Source organism: Elephas maximus, chromosome 16 (genome assembly GCF_024166365.1).
Source record: "Elephas maximus indicus isolate mEleMax1 chromosome 16, mEleMax1 primary haplotype, whole genome shotgun sequence".
In the NCBI taxonomy this organism is placed as follows: Eukaryota; Metazoa; Chordata; class Mammalia; order Proboscidea; family Elephantidae; genus Elephas; species Elephas maximus.
This window is the reverse complement of record NC_064834.1, coordinates 76430446-76448791: the sequence shown is the minus strand read 5'-3', so window position 1 is coordinate 76448791 and position 18346 is coordinate 76430446. Positions and strand designations below refer to the sequence as shown.

The window sequence follows — 18346 nt, the reverse complement described above, 5'->3', positions numbered from 1 at the left end:
AGCCAGCGCTGTCTTATGCAGTTTTCTCTATCAGAGACACCAAGTGTCCTCCCAGGAAACTGCTCCATCTGGGCTGCTGGAAAAGCCAAAACACCAGTCAGTCTTGCTCTTGCCAGCCTCACCTTGCTCCAGATGCCAGTGAGAGCATCCTCCAGTGAGAGCATCCTCCAGTGAGAGCATCCTCCAGTGAGAGCATCCTCCAGTGAGAGCAGACTCTAGTGAGAGCATCCTCCAGTGAGAGCAGACTCTAGTGAGAGCAGCCTCCAGTGAGAGCAGACTCTAGTGAGAGCATCCTCCAGTGAGAGCAGCCTCTAGTGAGAGCAGCCTCCAGTGAGAGCATCCTCCAGTGAAAGCAGCCTCCAGTGAGACCCAGTGAGAGCAGCCTCCAGTGAGAGTATCCTCCAGTGAGGTCATCCTCCAGTGAGAGTAGCCTCCAGTGAGAGCAGCCTCCAGCGAGAGCATCCTCCAGTGAAAGCAGCCTCCAGTGAGACCCAGTGAGAGCAGCCTCCAGTGAGAGTATCCTCCAGTGAGGGCATCCTCCAGTGAGAGCAGCCTCCAGTGAAAGCAGCCTCCAGTGAGAGCAGCCTCCAGTGAGAGCAGCCTCCACCAAAGGCAGAGGCCTCCATCATGGGAAGGACGGTTACATCGGGCGAGAACAGGGTACCTGCCAGACACTCGGCTAAGTCCTTGAGAGTCATCATCTCACTGTTGTAACCACTCTAGGAGACAGGTCTTATGTTCCCTCTGACACGTGGGGGAATGAGGCTCTGGCAAGTTAAGTAACTTGCTCAAAGAATTTAAGTTGTGAGCCCAAGTGGTTAGTGGCAGAGAAGGATTTGAGCGGGGGTCTTTGTTTCCCTGTAGTCTAGGCTTTTAATCCCTCTGGTAACTCAATTCCTGATGTCTTTTGGGATCATTATTGTATAAACCTGTTGCTGTCAAGTTGACTCCAACTCATAGTGATGCTATAGGACAGAATAGAACTGGCCCATGGGGTTTGTAAGCAGCAGCTGGTGGATTTGAACTGCCTCCTTTTTGGTTAGCAGTCTGAGCTCTTAACCACTTCACCACCAGGGCTCCGTTATTGTATAAGCCATCCTCATATGTGGCTTAGAGTCGTAACCCAATTTCTTTCAAAAATAGGCTTGATGTTGCAACTTTACTGTTTCATGGATTCCTGTGTACTTTTTAAAAAATGTTGAGATCACATAGTTCACAGATTTGGATTCTTCTCTTCTGGTAAATGTTGCGCTGCAGACGCTTTCCTATGACGCAGTGTAGTCCTCATGCTCTTCTCTTTAAAGGCCCTGACATTCCACCCAGTACATCGACCTCAGTCTCCCCAAATGGTCTATGGCAAGGAGGATACTAGTCACCCCACAAAGGTGTCCACATCCCATTCCCAGGACCTGTGACTATGACACCTGACATGGAGAAAGGGGCTTTGCAGATGTGACTAAATTAAGAACTTTTGGATGGGGAGATTATGTGGGATTATCTGGGTGGGCCTCATGTGATCACAAGGGTCCTTATCAGAGGGAGGCAGGAGAGTCAGAGAGAAGGGGATGTGACCGGGGAAGCAGAGGCCGGACTGGTGCGTTTGCTGGCTGGGAGCCATAGCTGTAGAACACAGGCGGCCTCGAAAAGATGGACGAGGCAAGGAAATGGATCTCCACTGCTCTTCCAGAAGGAACACAGTCATGCTAACACCTTTGCTTTACTGTAGTGAAACCCACTTTGGACTTCTGACCCCCAGAGTTGTGAAATAATACATTTCTGTTGTCTTAGCCACTAAATTTATGGTAATTTGTTGCGGAAGCAGTAGGGAATGAGTACACAGGCCCCGTTTGTCTGATCACAGCAGTTCTCCCTTCTCTATGCTAGAGATGATGGCACTTCCCAATAGCTAGTGTTTATTGTATGTTGTTATGTTCTGGGCAGGACCAAGGGATGCTGAGTAAGTTGCCCAAAGCCACATATGTGGCTAGAGCTGGGATTCAGGCCCTGGGACTCTGGGTCTGGTTCCAGTGGCTTCTCGACCACTGGTACTAGTGACCACCTTAGCCTTGAGGAGGGCTGTCTTGGTCACACTTATTAATAGTCTTAACTGGTGCCATTTATCTAGCATGAACCCCACATCCCAGCCCTGGTGCAAGTACACCGGCTGCAAGGTTACACAGGAGGTATTTTTGTGTGCATGTTACGGATGAAGAAACTCGGAAAGGTTAAGCAGCTCGCCCACTGCAGGTCAGCCTGGGGCCAGATCCGTCTGACCCCAAAGCCTATGCTGACTCCAGAGCTCTTAGCCTTGATGCCGCATACTTCCAACAATAGCTGGTGATTTCAGCCTTCATCAGCTTTATTGTCAGTTCACCATGATGCACCGACTCTGCACAGAAATCTATGAGACCTTTCGGGTCTTATATTTGTGCTTAACAAAAAGTAATCTGTGCACATCAGCCCTGATGACTGTCTCTGTCATTCATAGATAGAGGGCCAGCTGAGTGAGAGCTAATGGAGGTTCTCTCATCACCCAAAGATGAGATGAGACATGGACAGGCTTTGGACTGGTCAGTGGTGGCCTTAGAAATTCCCCTGAGCCATGACCTCACCCCTTTGGAAATCTGCCATACTTGAAAATGCCACAGCATGTAATTTTCCCCATCGAATGCTTTAAATCATATCTAAAAATTTTAATAAACCCTTGGGATGCATTGATAAAGGCAGGACTCTTGTTTAGAGAGTTACTTAAATCTCTTCTCCGTCACCAGCAGTAGCAGTTGGGGAACTATTTTTTGCATCCTTTCGAAAAATCACTCTTCCAGAAAGTCTGCATTGTGGAGGCACAATTGTTACCCTGGGCTGCAGAAGCCAAGTCTCTGGCCGGGTTGTCTCCCGTCCATCTGCACACCAGCCTCCCTGTATTTGATTCACATTCCTGCATTAACAACATTACAAAAGGCTACTGGTAGAGACCTTTAGGGTTGTTGGTGCTGAGGGCTTGCAGTCTAAGGCCTGTCTCAGTCCTAAGGCCCCAAAAAAAGGCCGACTTAATACTGCCAGCATGAATCTGAAGAGTACTCTTCCTTGAGAACACTCCTGCCTAGTGCTCCATGAGGGGTGCAAGGCAGGTTTGGGAGACCTAGATGAGGAAATCCAGGCTGAGACTGGTGCTGTAGCCTTGTCCATCAGTATCAAATGAGTTGATGGTGAAGCCAGGACTCGAATGCAGGTTCTCTGATTCTTGGTCCACAGCTGTGTGGCCTTGGACCAGATGATATTCGTGGTTGCCTTTGTGACCAGCGTTTACCTAGAGCTTATTGTATGTCGGGCACATAGGAAGGGCTTTGCACATGGTGTCTCCTTTATCCTCAAAATATTATCACAAAATTATCCTTAGGTATTCTAAAACAATTTCAATCTCAGTGTCTGAGTTGCTCCTTACCCCTCGGAGAATGTTTGAATGAAAGCAGTCTTGTATTTCAGCTTTTCCTAATTCTAGTGGTGTTGGGAAATCTATAGGTGTGATTCTCTGTTCTGCTGGGTGTCACCTCAGGACACCGGTGAATGTGATAGCCCTCAATTTGTTTGATTATTACTGAGTCTAAGGAACATAAACAACAATATGGAACAAGGAAACTTGCAGCCTAAAGAACTCAATAATAATGAACTCAGAGAGCCTAAATGGAGGGGATGGGATGCGTGAGGGTGGGAATGTACTGGGTTTCCTACTGGTTAGTATAATATGTGAATAGGTGGCATTACATTCTATAGCAAAGTTATGTATTCCATTTTACCCTTTCCTTTTGCCTAGGATTCTCGGACAACCGGTACAGTGTAAATGATCAAACTGCCCTTAGAAATCTCCAGTCTGATGTTACAGAGAAGAAATCTCACTTCACTGAGGTAACGTATGTTTCTGACTTCTACAGTATTCAGCAGAATGTACCCACCTGTAAAACATGATCACTGAGCTTCTTATGATGCGTTTACGCTTTATTTTGTTTACCCAAAAACTGAATTAAAGCAGCAGGAAATCTAACCATCGGTGATGGATACTTGTTACATTAAAGTCTGCTCTGGACAGTCAGTGGAAACCCTGGCGTAGTGGTTAAGTGCTACAGCTGCTAACGAAAGGGTCGGCAGTTCACATCTGCCCGGCGCTCCTTGGAAACTCTGCGGGGCAGTTCTACTCCGTCCTATAGGGTCGCTATGAGTCAGAGTCGACTCGAGGGCACTGGGTTTTTTTTTTTTTTTTTTTTGGTTTGGACAGTCAATTATTCCCTTTCAGTCTTCACCAACAATTCGTAAACTGGCAACATCATAAGACAGTATGGTGATTGGACTTTACTTTTAAATCAAAATTAATCTGCTGAAGATAGATACACCCACCCCTCACTTATTGACATGGTTAGGTCCCAAAGACCAGGTTGTTATGTGAAAAATGGTGTTACGTGAAAATGAAGGATGACTACATCATTACACAACTGCCACACCACTAAGAATCATGGCCCAGACAATTTGGCACACAACCTTAACCAACACAGCAAATGTCACTCTGGATTTGCAACTTCGCGTTCATTACTGCCAGACGTATGCCACTGATGCTCAAAATAGCTGGATAGTAGACTTCTGCTACTGTTGTAAATGCGAAATATCAGATAACGAGATAGCTGATAAGTAAGGAGTGAGTGTATAGCATTTTGAAAGCGGGGAAGAAGTAATACGAAATAGAACTAACTAGTAGTATAGGTTGAAAAAACTACAAAAAGCAGTGGTCTGAAATAGGGAAGAAAATTAGAGGTCAAATTATAAAATGAAACGTCTCAGATCCTAGGGATCAAAGAACTGTGTACACAGTGATAATGTCACCTTATCAAATGCCAGGCTCTGCCTAATTGACTGACTCATTTAATACTGTCCACAATCACAGAATGGAGGTACTGTTACTATACCATTTTACAGATGAGACAATTAAATCTCCAGTCGGTGACCGACCCCAAATCTCCCAGCTCATAAGTGGCAGACCCAAAGCTGTCTGGCTCCAGAGCTTCTGTTCTTAACCAGCTCTATCAGAGCCTTTGAGGAAAGCCCAATCCAGTAAACAGAACTTCCAGCAGGGGCCTTCCAGCCTTAAAGAATTGCCTGAGGTATTACAACTTACAAGGCATCTGTTGTCTTTTACAAATGGTGTTCTGCCTCCAATGTTTATAATTCTAGGATAGAGTGGCATTATAAAAATTGATCTATCATAACAGATTAAGAAAGACCTTCGTAACAAAATATTTTCCCCCAAAATGCTTGTCTAAGGTATTAGTCTACGATGTAGGTCTGTATTGAATACAGTTCAGCTTTCCCGTCAGAGACCCCAGGCTTGAAATCCCCCAATGTGGAGAGAGAATGCTGTTTTGGATCCTGAGACTTAGCCTTCAAGCGTTAAACCCTTGTCTATGGGCAGACCTAAGCTCACTGTCTCAAGCTGTGAAGATGTGTGGCAGTAACTAATTCACTCCCTAGGAGCAGGAGCAGGAGCCCTGGGGTCCAGGGAAGAGGGGAATGAGTAGGAGGAGCAGTGGATCATGGAGAACATCACTCAGAGGTGACAGCAGTTGGGGGGGAGGACGACAGAGGAGACAGGAGTAAATCTACTAAGGCGGGTCTGCTAAGATCCATCACTACTCTTTTTTAAAAACAATCTGCACTGAAGATCTTTCCCATTAACATTTAGCTGGCAAATATCAACATTTCCATATCGATGTCAAGATTAATCAGTTTGGTCAATAATTATGATAGATCTTTGGTACCGTGTGGCTGGGCCCCTAAACACGCACACACATTCACGCACGCACATGCACACACGCATGCTATCATTGCCTGTGACTGAGTTAAACATTGTGTTGTTAGTTGTTGTTGAGTCGACAACAACATGGCGACCTTATGTACAACAGAACGAAAGGTTGGCTGGTCCTGCACCATCTTCACAATTGCTGGTATGTCAAGTCCATTATCACTGTGTATTTTGATCACTGGTACGTCAATTCCATTGTTGCTATCACTGTGTATTTTGAACGCCTTCCAATATAGGGGGTTCATCTTCCAGAACTATATCAGACAATATTCTGTTGTGATCCATAACATCATTGCCTAATTTTTGGAAGTATATCGTCAGGCCTTTCTTCCTAGTCTGTCTTAGCTTGGAAGCTCTGCTGAAACCTGTCTGACATGGGCGACACCGCTGGTATTTGAAATACTGGTGGTATAGCTTCCAGCATCACAGTAACACTCTAGCCACCAGAGTGAGACAAACTGGTGAGTTAAATAACTCCCAGGAAATCACACCATCCATCGGCTTTGGAATTCTCCAGATCACCTAATTTGATCATATCAGCAGTGCAGCTTTCAAATTCCCCCCAACAGTGAGCTTTTAAAATCTTTCCCGCATGTGTCTGGTATAAAGGCGCTGTGAGATGATGAAGCTCTTCACACAGATGCCTGCCCTTTTACCCGCCAGAAATCCCCTTCTGTCCTCCAGGGGAAGGGCAAGACGGCTCACCTCTCCTTCAAAATGTGCCAGAGCTGCAGCAGTGATGTGCGGGTATTTGTAACCAGGTATTTTTACTTTATCTGCCAAGTGATTGTTTACGAGGAGTGAAATACGGGACAGAGTTCTTTTCTTTAGAAAGAAAGTGTTCAAATTTTTCCTGATAACAAAAGTGATGGTGATTCAATGGGGGAAACTCAAGAAAATGTAGCACTATATATGTAAGGAAATATATATATGTGTTTGTGTGTGTGTGTATATATGTATATACACATATATATTCTCTTCCCTTACTTTTTCTACGCATTTTTTACATAAGTATAGGATTGTGATGTATATGGAAACCCTGGTGGCATAGTGATTAAGTGCTACAGCTGCTAATCAAAGGCTTGGCAGTTCGAATCTGCCAAGTGCTCTTTGGAAACTCTGTGGAGCAGTTCCACTCTGCCCCATAGGGTCACTGTGAGTCAGAATCGACTTGATGGCAATGGGTTTGGTTTTGGTTTGGTAATGTATATAAACGTTTATAGCATTCTTCTTTGCATAACACAATCACAGGCAATTTCCTGTGACATTTAAATTCTTCGTAATCTTTATTTTTAATTTCTGCAGAATGTAAAATGCAGTTGTCCATACCAGAATTTACTTACCTGTTTCCCCCCTTTAATACAAACAGGATTTAGGTTCTTGCCAGCGTTTCGCTGTCACATTACACTGCATTGAACCCTTTGGTTTTTACTAAGTGCCTAAGTTCCACGATGGTGACGGAGGAAAAAGCCATTTTTCCATTCGACTTCAACTCTTCTTTCTCTCCTGCTGTGTACCAGAGTGAGCTCACACATGCAGAAACACTGACATTGGGGGTCAGATGCCACTAGATTGAGAGGCTGTCTAATAATGGTGGCTCTCAGTCAACTAAATGGCAGTGAGCATGTTTGCAGCCAGCCTGGAGGTGATTGCAGGGCAAACCTGTGGGGAAATGTGTTCACAGAGCCCTCTGACTAATATAGTCGTAGGCTGCAGAGCAACAGTGGAAAACGAAAGAACAGTTTTGTGGAGAAAAATACAGATTTCAAAGGTATGTTTGGATTAGATTCTTATCCTTTGGAGAAATAAATTACTGCAGGCACGGAGGCATCCCCACTCCAGTGGGCTGGGATCTGATTTGCTTTGTCATTCCTCACTTATCTCTCTTACTTCAATTTATGAAATGGTGCCCTTCTTAGTAATGTGCCTTAAGGCACCGATATAAAGTTAACAGCAGTCAATAAAATGCATAAAACTATGAAAGCAGTTACCAGCTCTACAAAATCATGTTTGAAACATTTAAAAGAAATCAATATCTTAAGCAGCACCTATGAAAATGTAAAACTCGGAGTGTTACGGGGTGATGGACAGGAAACATGGTTACTGCCAAAGCGAGGCACAAAATCCAACTATTTATCTGACCTCCCTTTAACCTTGACGGTTCTATTCTAAATCTGAGATTATTTTCTTCTTCCTTTTCAAATCAAACCTCACATCAGTTTATTTGATTGCAGATAGAAGGAATCTTTCTGCAAAGCCACGTTTAGACAACCTAGCACAGAGGGAAGATGAAGCTACACTCTGAAATACCTTCATTTGGGAAGATATCTGACGTAAAAGATGTGGTTGCTTTTTAAAAAAAAATATCTGATTTTGTTTTTGGTGACAGTTTACACAGCAAATTAGGTTCCCATTTGACAATTTCTGTACAAATTGTTCAGTGACATCAGTTACATTTTTCACAACGTGTCAACATTCTCATTAATTGCATTCTGGTTGTTCTGTTTCCAGTCCTCCAGTTTCCCTTACGTTTTAAAGTTGGCCCCATTTGGAAAGTAGTAGGCTGCCTTAAAGCAAACCCACTGCCACTGAGTTGATTCTGACACATAGTGACACTATAGGACAGAGTAGAATTGCCCCACAGGGTTTCCAAGGCTGTAAATCTTTACAGAAGTAGACTGCCACATCTTTCTCCCACAGAGTGGATGGTGGACTGAAACTGCCGACCTTCGGGTTAGCAGCCGAGCACATTAACCACTGCACCACCAGGGTTCCTCAGGTGCCTTAGGAACAGCAAATAGCCCTTGGTTTCCCCACCCCAGAAGAAGGTTGGACACAAAGTGATGTCTTGTAGTCTTGGAGGGTGGACCTTATCTTTAACTGTTGCTGTTAGATGTCTTCAAGTCGATTCCAAATCATGGCCACCCCATATGTCAGAGTAGAACTGCCCCACAGGGTTTTCTTGGCTGTAATTTTTATGGAAGCAGATCACCAGGACTTTTTTCAGCATGATCGCTGGGTGTGTTCAAACCATCATCCTTTAGCTTAGCAGTCATTCACCTAACCCTTGTGCCACCAGGGTTCCTTCTTTAATCTTACATAATCAAGTATAAATATATCAAGACATATATATATATATATATATATATATATATAGTGGGTCTCAATGAGAAGATAGGATTTGATGGATGGACTTTCCCATGTAAGAGTGTTGTGCATACTGAAGAACAAATAGTGCAGTGTTTCCTTTTTAATTTCTCTCAGCTTGTTGGTTGGAGCGTGGTCAAAGCTTAGTCTAAACACCTGAAAAACACAGTAGCATTTAACTTAACAATCCTTGTCCTAGTGATCTTATGATCTGTGTGTCACCCTCCTGGCTCTTCACTCCTGACATAGCACCCAACTCGTAGTTGTTGTTAGGTGCTGTCGAGTAGGTCCGACTCACAGCAACCCTATGTACAACAGAATGAAACACTGCCCGGTCCCGCATCATTCTCACAATCATTGTTATGCCTGAGCCCATTGTTGCAGCCACTGTGTTGATCTAGCTCATCAAGGGTCTTCCTCTTTTTCTCAACATCCAGTATTCTTCACCGACACCATAATTCAAAGGGGTCAATTCTTCTCTGGTCTTCTTATTCACTGTTCCCTTTCACAGCATATGAGGTGATTGAAAACACCATAACTTGGATCAGGCACACCTTAGCCCTTAAAGTGACAACTTTGCTTTTAAACACTTTAAAGAGGTCTTTTGCAGCAGATTTGCCCAATGCAATGCGTTGTTTGATTTCCTGACCGCTCTTTTTAGAGTGGATCCAAATCAAATGATATCCTTGACAACCTCAATCTTTTCTAAGTTTATCATGATGTTGCTTATTGGTCCATTTGTGAAGATTTTTGTTTTCCTTATGTTGAGGTATAATCCATACTGAAGGCTATGGTCCTTGATCTTCATCAGCAAGTGCTTCAAGTCCTCTTCACTTTCAGCAAGCAAGGTTGTGCCATATAGCAGGTTGTTAATGAGTCTTCCCCCAATCCTGATGCTGCATTCTTCTTCATATAGTCCAGCTTCTTGGATTATTTGCTCAGCACACAGATTGAATAAGTATGGTGAAAGAACATAACCCTAACACATACCGTTTTTGACTTTAAACCATACAGTATCCCCTTGTCCTGCTTGAACAACTGCCTCTTGGTCTATCTACAGGTTCCTCGTGAACACAATTGTTTAGAATTCTCATTCTTTGCAATGTTATCCATAATTTGTTATGATCCACACAGTAAATGCCTTTGCGTAGTCAAGAAAACACAAGTAAACATCTTTCTGGGACTCTCTGTTTTCAGCCAGGATCCATCTGACATCAGCAATGATATACCTGGTTCCATGTCCTCTTCTGAATCGAGCCTGGATTTCTGGCAGTTCCCCATCGATGTACTGCTATAACCACTTTTTGAATGATCTTCAGCAAAATTTTACTTTTGTGTGATATTAATGATATTGTTCAGTAATTTCCACATTCTGTTGGACCATCTTTCTTTGGAATGGGTACAAATATGGATCTCTTCCAGTTGGTTGGCCAGGTAGCTGTCTTCCAAATTTCTTGGCAGAGATAATCCAGCACTTCCAGTGCTGCGTCCGTTTGTTGAAATGGATATATATTTGTTGGATGGGAAAATAAATAAGGGTTGAACCGTGACTGTACGTTATAAATAGCAGAATTCATGTCCGAAAAAAATTACACTAATTCTACAATCACATCAACAAAATTTCAATTTACTGGATATGTAATGAGTCACTCCCACTTATGCATCTGAAATAAATGCATTCATTATAAATTCCACTGAAATATGGTACTTGGCATAATCAATGACACATACAACATGCAGATACAATAAACTTTAGGTCTGATGATCTCAGATTCCCACGGTTGCCCTAAAACGACACGCACACACTGTGAGCACATGTCTGTGTCCATCGCCTCTTTTGGTCCCCACACTTGCCCAGGAGGTAGAGGGGACAAATAGGTTTCTCTACGGAATCGGGCTTCCATCAGCACTTATTCCCTGGGGTCAGTGTTACCCTGACACATGGGATGATTCCAGAGATGCAGAAATAAGCTCAAACTCACATAGTCCATTATTTCCGCTTGTCCTCTGACAAGGTCAAAGCCTGACTAGATCAAGATGAGACAGTGGCCAATTCTTTACCCTGCCCTTCTTGGCCTCTGAGTCCTCCTGTAGTGACGTCCTCAGGCCTGCAACCCCCAGTGCAGCACCAAGGCATCCTGCCACATGCGGGGCCCTGGGCATCTGGCTGTGGGCTCTTGGCTATGGGCACCTGGAGGTGGGCACCTGGTTGGGTGGCCATGGGCTCCTGGTTGTGGGCTTACTCTCTCAGTCCAGGCATGGAGGCAAGTCAGCCTTCCCAGTGTTAGGGTCTTTTGTCCTTGTTCCAGCCTGAAATGACAGTTACTCTTTCCTAGAAACACACTTCTTGTTTCTAGCATCTTTATACCCAAGACCAAGGTTCTCATGGATCCTGAGCCCAAGGTGGTAAATATACACATAATAAAATACTTGACATTTCAAACAACTCGAGGACAAGAAAGCCTGGAGTTTCCCCAAGAGTTATCCCCATTTCCTTTTTATCCCAGGCCATAATCCAGTCTGTGACCCCCAGACTTACGATGGATCCCAGATGGTCTGAGTCCTAGTCCAGCTTCCTTTCCACCATGTCTGGGCATAAGAATCACCTGGGAGCGTGTTAACAGGCTGGGCCTTTGTATTAACCTAGGCAGGGGAGGGGTCCAGAAACCTGCATTTTTAATACACCCCAAGTATGTTTTATGCAGGTGATCCCTAGCGCAAACTTTGAGAAACGTCACACCATAAAACAAGACTAATACTGCACACTTTCCAAAATGGGTATTTGTTTATTCTTCTATAGACCTTTGTCAAAGGTGTTCCCACTGGGTGTGATTACACACCTCACTGAGTAAAAAGTGCACGGGAACAATTACTATCAGAGCTAAATTTAACTTAAACGGGAGGGATCGCACACCAAGTCAAAAGGCACCACGTATGCATCAGTTTTACTGTAATTAAACTACAGCCATGAAAAAGGGAGAGAGAGGAAAAAGAGAGGAGAGGGGTAAGAGAAAGGGGAGAGAGGAGGGGGAGGAGAGGGAAGATAAATGAGGAGAGAGAGGAAGGAGAAGGGCGGAGAGAGAGAGGCAGTGATGCCACAGAAGCTTCCAGGCTTCTCAATGTTGGCTGTACACTGGGATTACCAGGGAAGCTTTAAAAAAAATACGCTACCTGGGCTCCTGGGATTCTAATATACTGTAATTGGTGTGGGATGAAGCTGGGCCTTGGAATTTTTACAAGCTCCCTGGGTGTCACCAATGGGCAACATGGGCTGAGAACCTCTGAGCAGGAGGCCAGCCTACAACAGAGTTTCCAAAGAGCCAGGCCCCCACGCAGCAGAGGGTCTCCCAAGGCAGTACCTCACAGTCAGGGCTTCCAACTGGTTAATTCCTGCTGAAAATGTGCATTTCAAACAAGTTCCCAGGCTATGCTAATTGTTGTTGTTGTTGTTAGGTGTGGTCTAGTCAGAGCCAGCTCATAGCAACCCAATGTACAACAGAGCCAAAAACTTCCCGGGTCTTGCGCTATCCTTACTACAGTTGTTATGCTTGAGCCCATTGTTGCACCCACTGTGTCAATCCATCTCATTGAGGGCCTTCCTCTTTTTCGGTGGCCCTCTAGTTTACCAAGCATGACGTCCTTCTTCAGAGACCGATCCCTTCTGACAACATGTCCAAAGTACGTGAGATATAGCCTCACCATCCTCGCTTCTAAGGAGCATTCTGGTTGTACTTCTTCCAAGACAGATTTGTTCATTTCTTTTGGCAGGCCATGGTACATTCACTATTCTTTGCCAACACCACAATTCAAAGGCATCAGTTCTTCAGTCTTCCTCATTCATTGTCCAGCTTTCACATGCATATGAGGCAATTAGAAAACACCATGGCTTGGGTCAGGCGCACCTTAGTCTTCAAGGTGACATCTTTGCTTTTGAACACTTTAAAGAGGTCTTTTACAGCAGTTCTGCCCAATGCAATGCGTCTTTTGATTTCTTGACTGCTGCTTCCAAGGCTGTTGATTGTGGATCCAAGTAAAATGAAATCCTTGACAACTTCAATCTTTTCTCCGTTTATCATGATGTGGCTCATTGGTCCAGTTGTGAGGATTTTTGTTTTCTTTATGTTGAGGTGCAATCCATCCTAAAGGCTGTGGTCTTTGATCTTCATCAGTAAGTGCTTCCGGTCCTCTTCACTTTCAGCAAACAAGGTTGTGTCATCTGCATAACGCAGGTTGTTAATGAGTCTTCTTCCAATCCCGATGTCCTGGTCTCCTTCATATTGTCCAGCTTCTCAGATTACTTGCTCAGCATACAGATTGAATTGGTATAGTGAAAGGATACAACCCTGATGCACATCTTCCTGACTTTAAGCCACACAGTATTCCCTTGTTCTGTCCGAACGACTGCCTCTCGATCCATGTACAGATTCCTCATGAACACAACTAAGTGTTCTGGAATTCCCATTCTTCACATTGTTATCCATAATTTGTTATGATCCACACAGTCGAACGCCTTTGCGTGGTCAATAAAACACAGATAAATATCTTTCTGGTATTCTCTGCTTTCAGCCGAGATCCGTCTGAGATCAGCAATGATATCCCTGGTACCACGTCCTCTTCTGCATGCTTCTGGTCAGGGACTGATTCTGAGAACCACGAGTATGGTAGTGGTTCTCAAAATTTATCATACATAAGAATCGCCTGGGGATCTTGTTAAACTGTAGATTCTGATTCAGTATATCTAGGGTGGAAATGCAAATTCTCAGCAGGGGTTCAAACCAGAACCAACAGGTTCCGAGCCCTGCTTGCACCGTGAACCAGAAGGGTGATTCGGCGGTCAGGCTAAACGGCAAGGCTGCGTCTCCCCATTCTTGACTCTGTGCCCCTCCACTGCCACCTGTTGGGGGGGGGATATGTAAAAAAAACAGGGATATTTTGATTTTTAAAAAAATGAAGTAAATTTTAAAATGACTATCCATTTTTGTCTCTTTGCCTGTCTTTTGTTATCTTTTAAATCTGCAACTTCCCACATACCTTTAAAGAATAACCACATATAAAGTGATGGAGATTGCCATAAAAAACGAGAAAAACAGAAGCCAAGAAAAAAGCCGTCTTCCCATGGCCAACAGCAGACCACACAGTGACCCTTGGGTTCCTGAGATCACACGCACAGGTCCTCACATGGGCAAGACTTGTAGCACCAAAGGTCCAAGCAAGAGAAGAATCTTAAATTATTTGATGTAAATGAACATCAATCCTGCTCCGCAGGATAAAAAAAAAAAAGCCACTGAGTGTTCATCAGGCCTTAGGAGAAACAAATGCCTGCTCTCAACACAGGTGGCCCTTCCCTCCAGAAAGGCCAGCACACTCTCGGGTCTGTGTTTTTTAAAGGGTGTTCCTCAGATCACTGGCATCAGAATAACTAGGACCATCTGTTAAAATGCAGATGCCTGGGCCCCACCCGCTGACCTGCCGAATGAATCTCTGGGGCCCCGGGAACCTGCACTTGTCACATCCCAGGTGATTCTCCTGCACAGAGTTAAAAAATGCTCTCTAAGTACTGAGCTCTAATTATGCCCCCAGGCTCCCCAGACAAAGATCCTTTGCAAAGAGTGGGAGTTCAGTAGTTACCAAGATGAGTTTGGATTCTGCTTTCATTTTAAGCACAGACGATAATGCGTGTCCGCATGGGGGCTGAGGGCTCTGGGAGCACTCCCTGAGTACTGGGTGCAGTTCATTCTCCTGCGGTTTTCCCAGTGCTTTACTCACACACCACCACAGTAAAAGCAAACTGAGGACACGGCGTCTTCTTCCTGGCCTCCACTCGGCTGGATGCTTTATTAAAAACCACAGCCCGCTGTTCTGGACACACTAGCGATGTGCTGTTAGGACGCTGCCTCTTCTAATTAGGAGGCCTAAACACCCTGATCATTACAAAATACTAGACAGAAATTCAGGCTTCTGCCACGGAGCCTAGAAATGCAGCCGAGTCCTGTCTGCCTTGGTCTAACCCCCACCCCTTTTTGATCAGTGAAATCACCTGATTTCACAGTCACAGGCTCTTCTGGGCTATTGTCCGTCAAGCTTGGGCATTTGATTTCCATTGTTCCTTCTCTCTGGACTTGGATTCCCATGATGCCAGGCAGCAGGGAGTCACTGAAATCTAGTCTAAACCAGCAAAGGGGCAGGACTGCTGGAGGAAGGGGTTGTTTGCTGCTTTCATGCAGCCGGGTTGACCCAATTCCCATGGGGAAACTCGCCCAGTCTCAGTCCAGCTCCAGGATCCCTCCGGGCTGCACGGCCCTTGGAGTCAGGCTGTGAACCTGTGCGCAGTGCTCCTACCCAGGTGGAGGTGATCGTTGAGATTTAGTGGCCCCACCCACACTTTTTCATAAGCAGCTCAGTGTTTCCAGCCTCTGGCCCTCAGCTGATGTCCAGGTGCAGTCAGGATGAGTCTTGGGTGAGGACCTTTGCGTGTCTTGGGCCGAGTTCCCTGGAATCTTGCTTGATGGCCTGGGAAGGAGGATTTACTACTGGTATTACAATGGATAAGGTGCCCTGGTGGTGCAGTGGTTAAGCACTTGGCTGCTAACGGAAAGGTTGGCAGTTTGAAACCACCAGCCGTTCCATGGGAGAAAGATGTGGCAGTCTGCTCTCCTAAAGGTTTACAGCCCTGGAAACTCTATGGTGGTAGTTCTACTCTGTCTTATAAGGTCACTATGAGTTAAATCAACTCGATGGCAGAATTTTTTTTTAAATTTTATTATGATGGACTGCTCAAATAATTGGGACCTTTTTTTCATTTGCAGGAGCCTTTGGCATCGCAAAATACAAAAATGATTTCATCCATATTCATTTCACAGCTGATTGATGAGAACAAATCAAGAGAAAAACGGGCGGTGGTGCCGGTGCTCCGTGCGGTTGCCCAGCCTCACACGCACCACGTGAAGTCGTCTTTGGCTGATCAGGGCAGTGAGGAGATCAGCCGGGCCCTGGCCTTCCTTCCTGGCAGGTTAGGAATTCAGACACCTTCAGATGTGCGAGGCTACAGGACAGAGCTGCCACCCCAGGAGGAGAGCCCACGCAGAGGTCGCCACAAAGGGTTTGCGTCCATCAGCGTCACCGCCAGGCGTGTGGGCCCTCCAGCTGGCACCCTGCTGTGGGAGAGCTCAGGAGACCCCCTGTGCACCCAGCGCAGGGCTGGGGACTCTGTGCACACAGACCCCTATTCTCTGGCCAGCGATGTAGAGCCAGGAGAGCCCCACAGACCGTTCACGTGCGCAGAGCTTTCCAGAAACGACTCTGGGGTGTGTCTGAAGGTCCCCGAGTGGCTGTGTGAAGGCCGTGAGTACTGGGTCACCAACAGGGGTGGCAGAGAGGACAACTTTTCTCCAGGCAGCCCGCCCCCGGGAAGGAGCTCACTGCTGTTCAGCTCCTGCGTCCACCTCCGAGTGTCTCAGCCGTGTCCAAATTCCATTTGCTACCTGGACAAGTCGCTGTCTGTCCCCATCCAACAACCTCCAGTTGCCAGCCCCAAAGTGCACAGATCCGTCCTGTCCCTCGACCTAAACTGCAGTTCCCACAGATCAACACCAGATGGAGTCGGCGGCCTGGCTAACGGAGAGCCAATGAGCAGCGCCCTCAGGCCCACATCTATGGAAGGAAACCAGAATCTTCTAGCCCGGAGCTGGAACCCAGGGCTACGGGAAAGCTACTTGGAGGAAAACCCAGCGTTGGCGCGGGCAGATTTGGGGAACAGCACATGTCCTTGGAGCGGCTTGCCCACCTTGGGAAATACAGGACTTGCGGGTGCAGGAATGAACCACGGCACCATAAAGAAAGAGAAAGAAGACCACAGGACTCTCTACCATGCCAGCGGCCACACCAGCCAATTGACCATCCACATCCCTGGCTGGAGCTATGCTGCAGGTGAGTGACCACTGACCCGCAGGAGTGGGGTCAGACACTTGCCTCGGGAGGTGGTGTAAACACTCGGCCACAATGGACGCTAAGTGGTTCCTCCTACATGCATCATCCCCACAGGCATTTATTTCTCAGGAGGCTTGCTTTGGTCTGCTCACAGTTGGCAATGGACACCTCAGTGCTGATGCCTGACTTAAATCAGTTTTCTTAGAGGACACATTTGTAGATTATGAAGGGCCACCCCTCAAGTTTTTGTTTTCAACCACAGCTCTATACTCTGTAATGAGTGTGGAAATAGAGCCCCAAGTGGGGTTCATTTAGGCTGTGCCGCCTTCACTCCAGGACAGGATGAGAAGGACAAAGTGCTGTCCACCTTCCTGAGGTTGTGTCGTTCTGTGGTGAACATCTGCACATTAGGAAGTATCTAGAATTCTGTACTCTATTTTTCAGATCAGATAGTTGATATTTATAGATAAGCCTTAGCAACCTGGTTAAGGATGGACAAAGCAACCTGGGAATTATTCAGTAGTTTAATGAAACCTCACACCTAGTGATTATCTTCACCTTTCAAAATACAGTCTTTCCCCACAACCATCAACTTTCCTCAAATGGTGAAAAACAAAGACAGTGTTGTCACATTGCTCACCTCAAGCAGACCCACGTTTAAAGTAGAGAACATGCAGCTGATGTCGGGGGCAATGTAAGAAAACCACCAGCTGTCACTAAGTTATCATGTGATTATCCAGGGAGTTGCAGAAACAAGGCAAATGCCATCTATTTATAGGCTCTTGCCACCTTTTTCTTCTCCTTTTCAAGTTCTTCAGCCTCTCTCTGCCAAACTGTTTTCACGTCAAAGTCGAAGGGCCCTCTTCTAGACTTGTAGTTCCCACTGACTGATTGGGGTTAAATACTTCATACACATGTAACCCAGCACAGAGGCAACAGGGTCTTCTCTCTAGTTGGCGGTTGGGGGTTTGCTGTTGTGGATGTCCCAGTCTGGCATTGAGGACACCACCAGGGGACCTTTCCGGGTTCCAAGGCCAAAGGGCTTCGCAGATCACATCTGCTGCCTTGTTTCACAAGATTGACATATTCTGATTCTTTTATCTTATATCTACGAGTCCCAAATTGATTCCTATTTTGAGCCCATTGTTGAAGCCACTGTGTCATTCCATCTCGTCAAGAGTCTTCCTCTTTTTTGCTGACCTTCCACTTTACCAAGCACGATGGACTTCTCCAGGGACTGGTCCCTCCTGATACCATGTCCAGAGTACGTGAGACGAAGTCTTGCCGTCCTTGCTTCTAAGGAGCATTCTGGCTGTACTTCTTCCAAGACAGACTTGTTCTTTCTGGCAGTCCCTGGTATGTGCAATATTCTTCACCAATACCATAATCCAAAGGCATCAATTCTTGGATCTTATTCATTGTTCA

General features: G+C 45.6%; 1 protein-coding gene across 5 annotated transcripts in view; it reads left to right on the top strand.

Moving 5' to 3' along the window:
• Nucleotides 1-18346, top strand: part of C16H10orf90 (chromosome 16 C10orf90 homolog) — a 223035-nt gene that overhangs the window by 145148 nt on the left and 59541 nt on the right. For 4 of the 5 annotated variants that reach the window (XM_049855214.1, XM_049855212.1, XM_049855215.1 and 1 more), the window contains 2 exons: nt 3815-3906; nt 15802-16921. In XM_049855214.1, coding sequence (XP_049711171.1) covers nt 3815-3906; nt 15802-16921 — 1212 coding nt within the window. The remainder of the gene's footprint in view (nt 1-3814; nt 3907-15801; nt 16922-18346) is intronic. The other variant, XM_049855216.1, reaches the window with a different exon arrangement.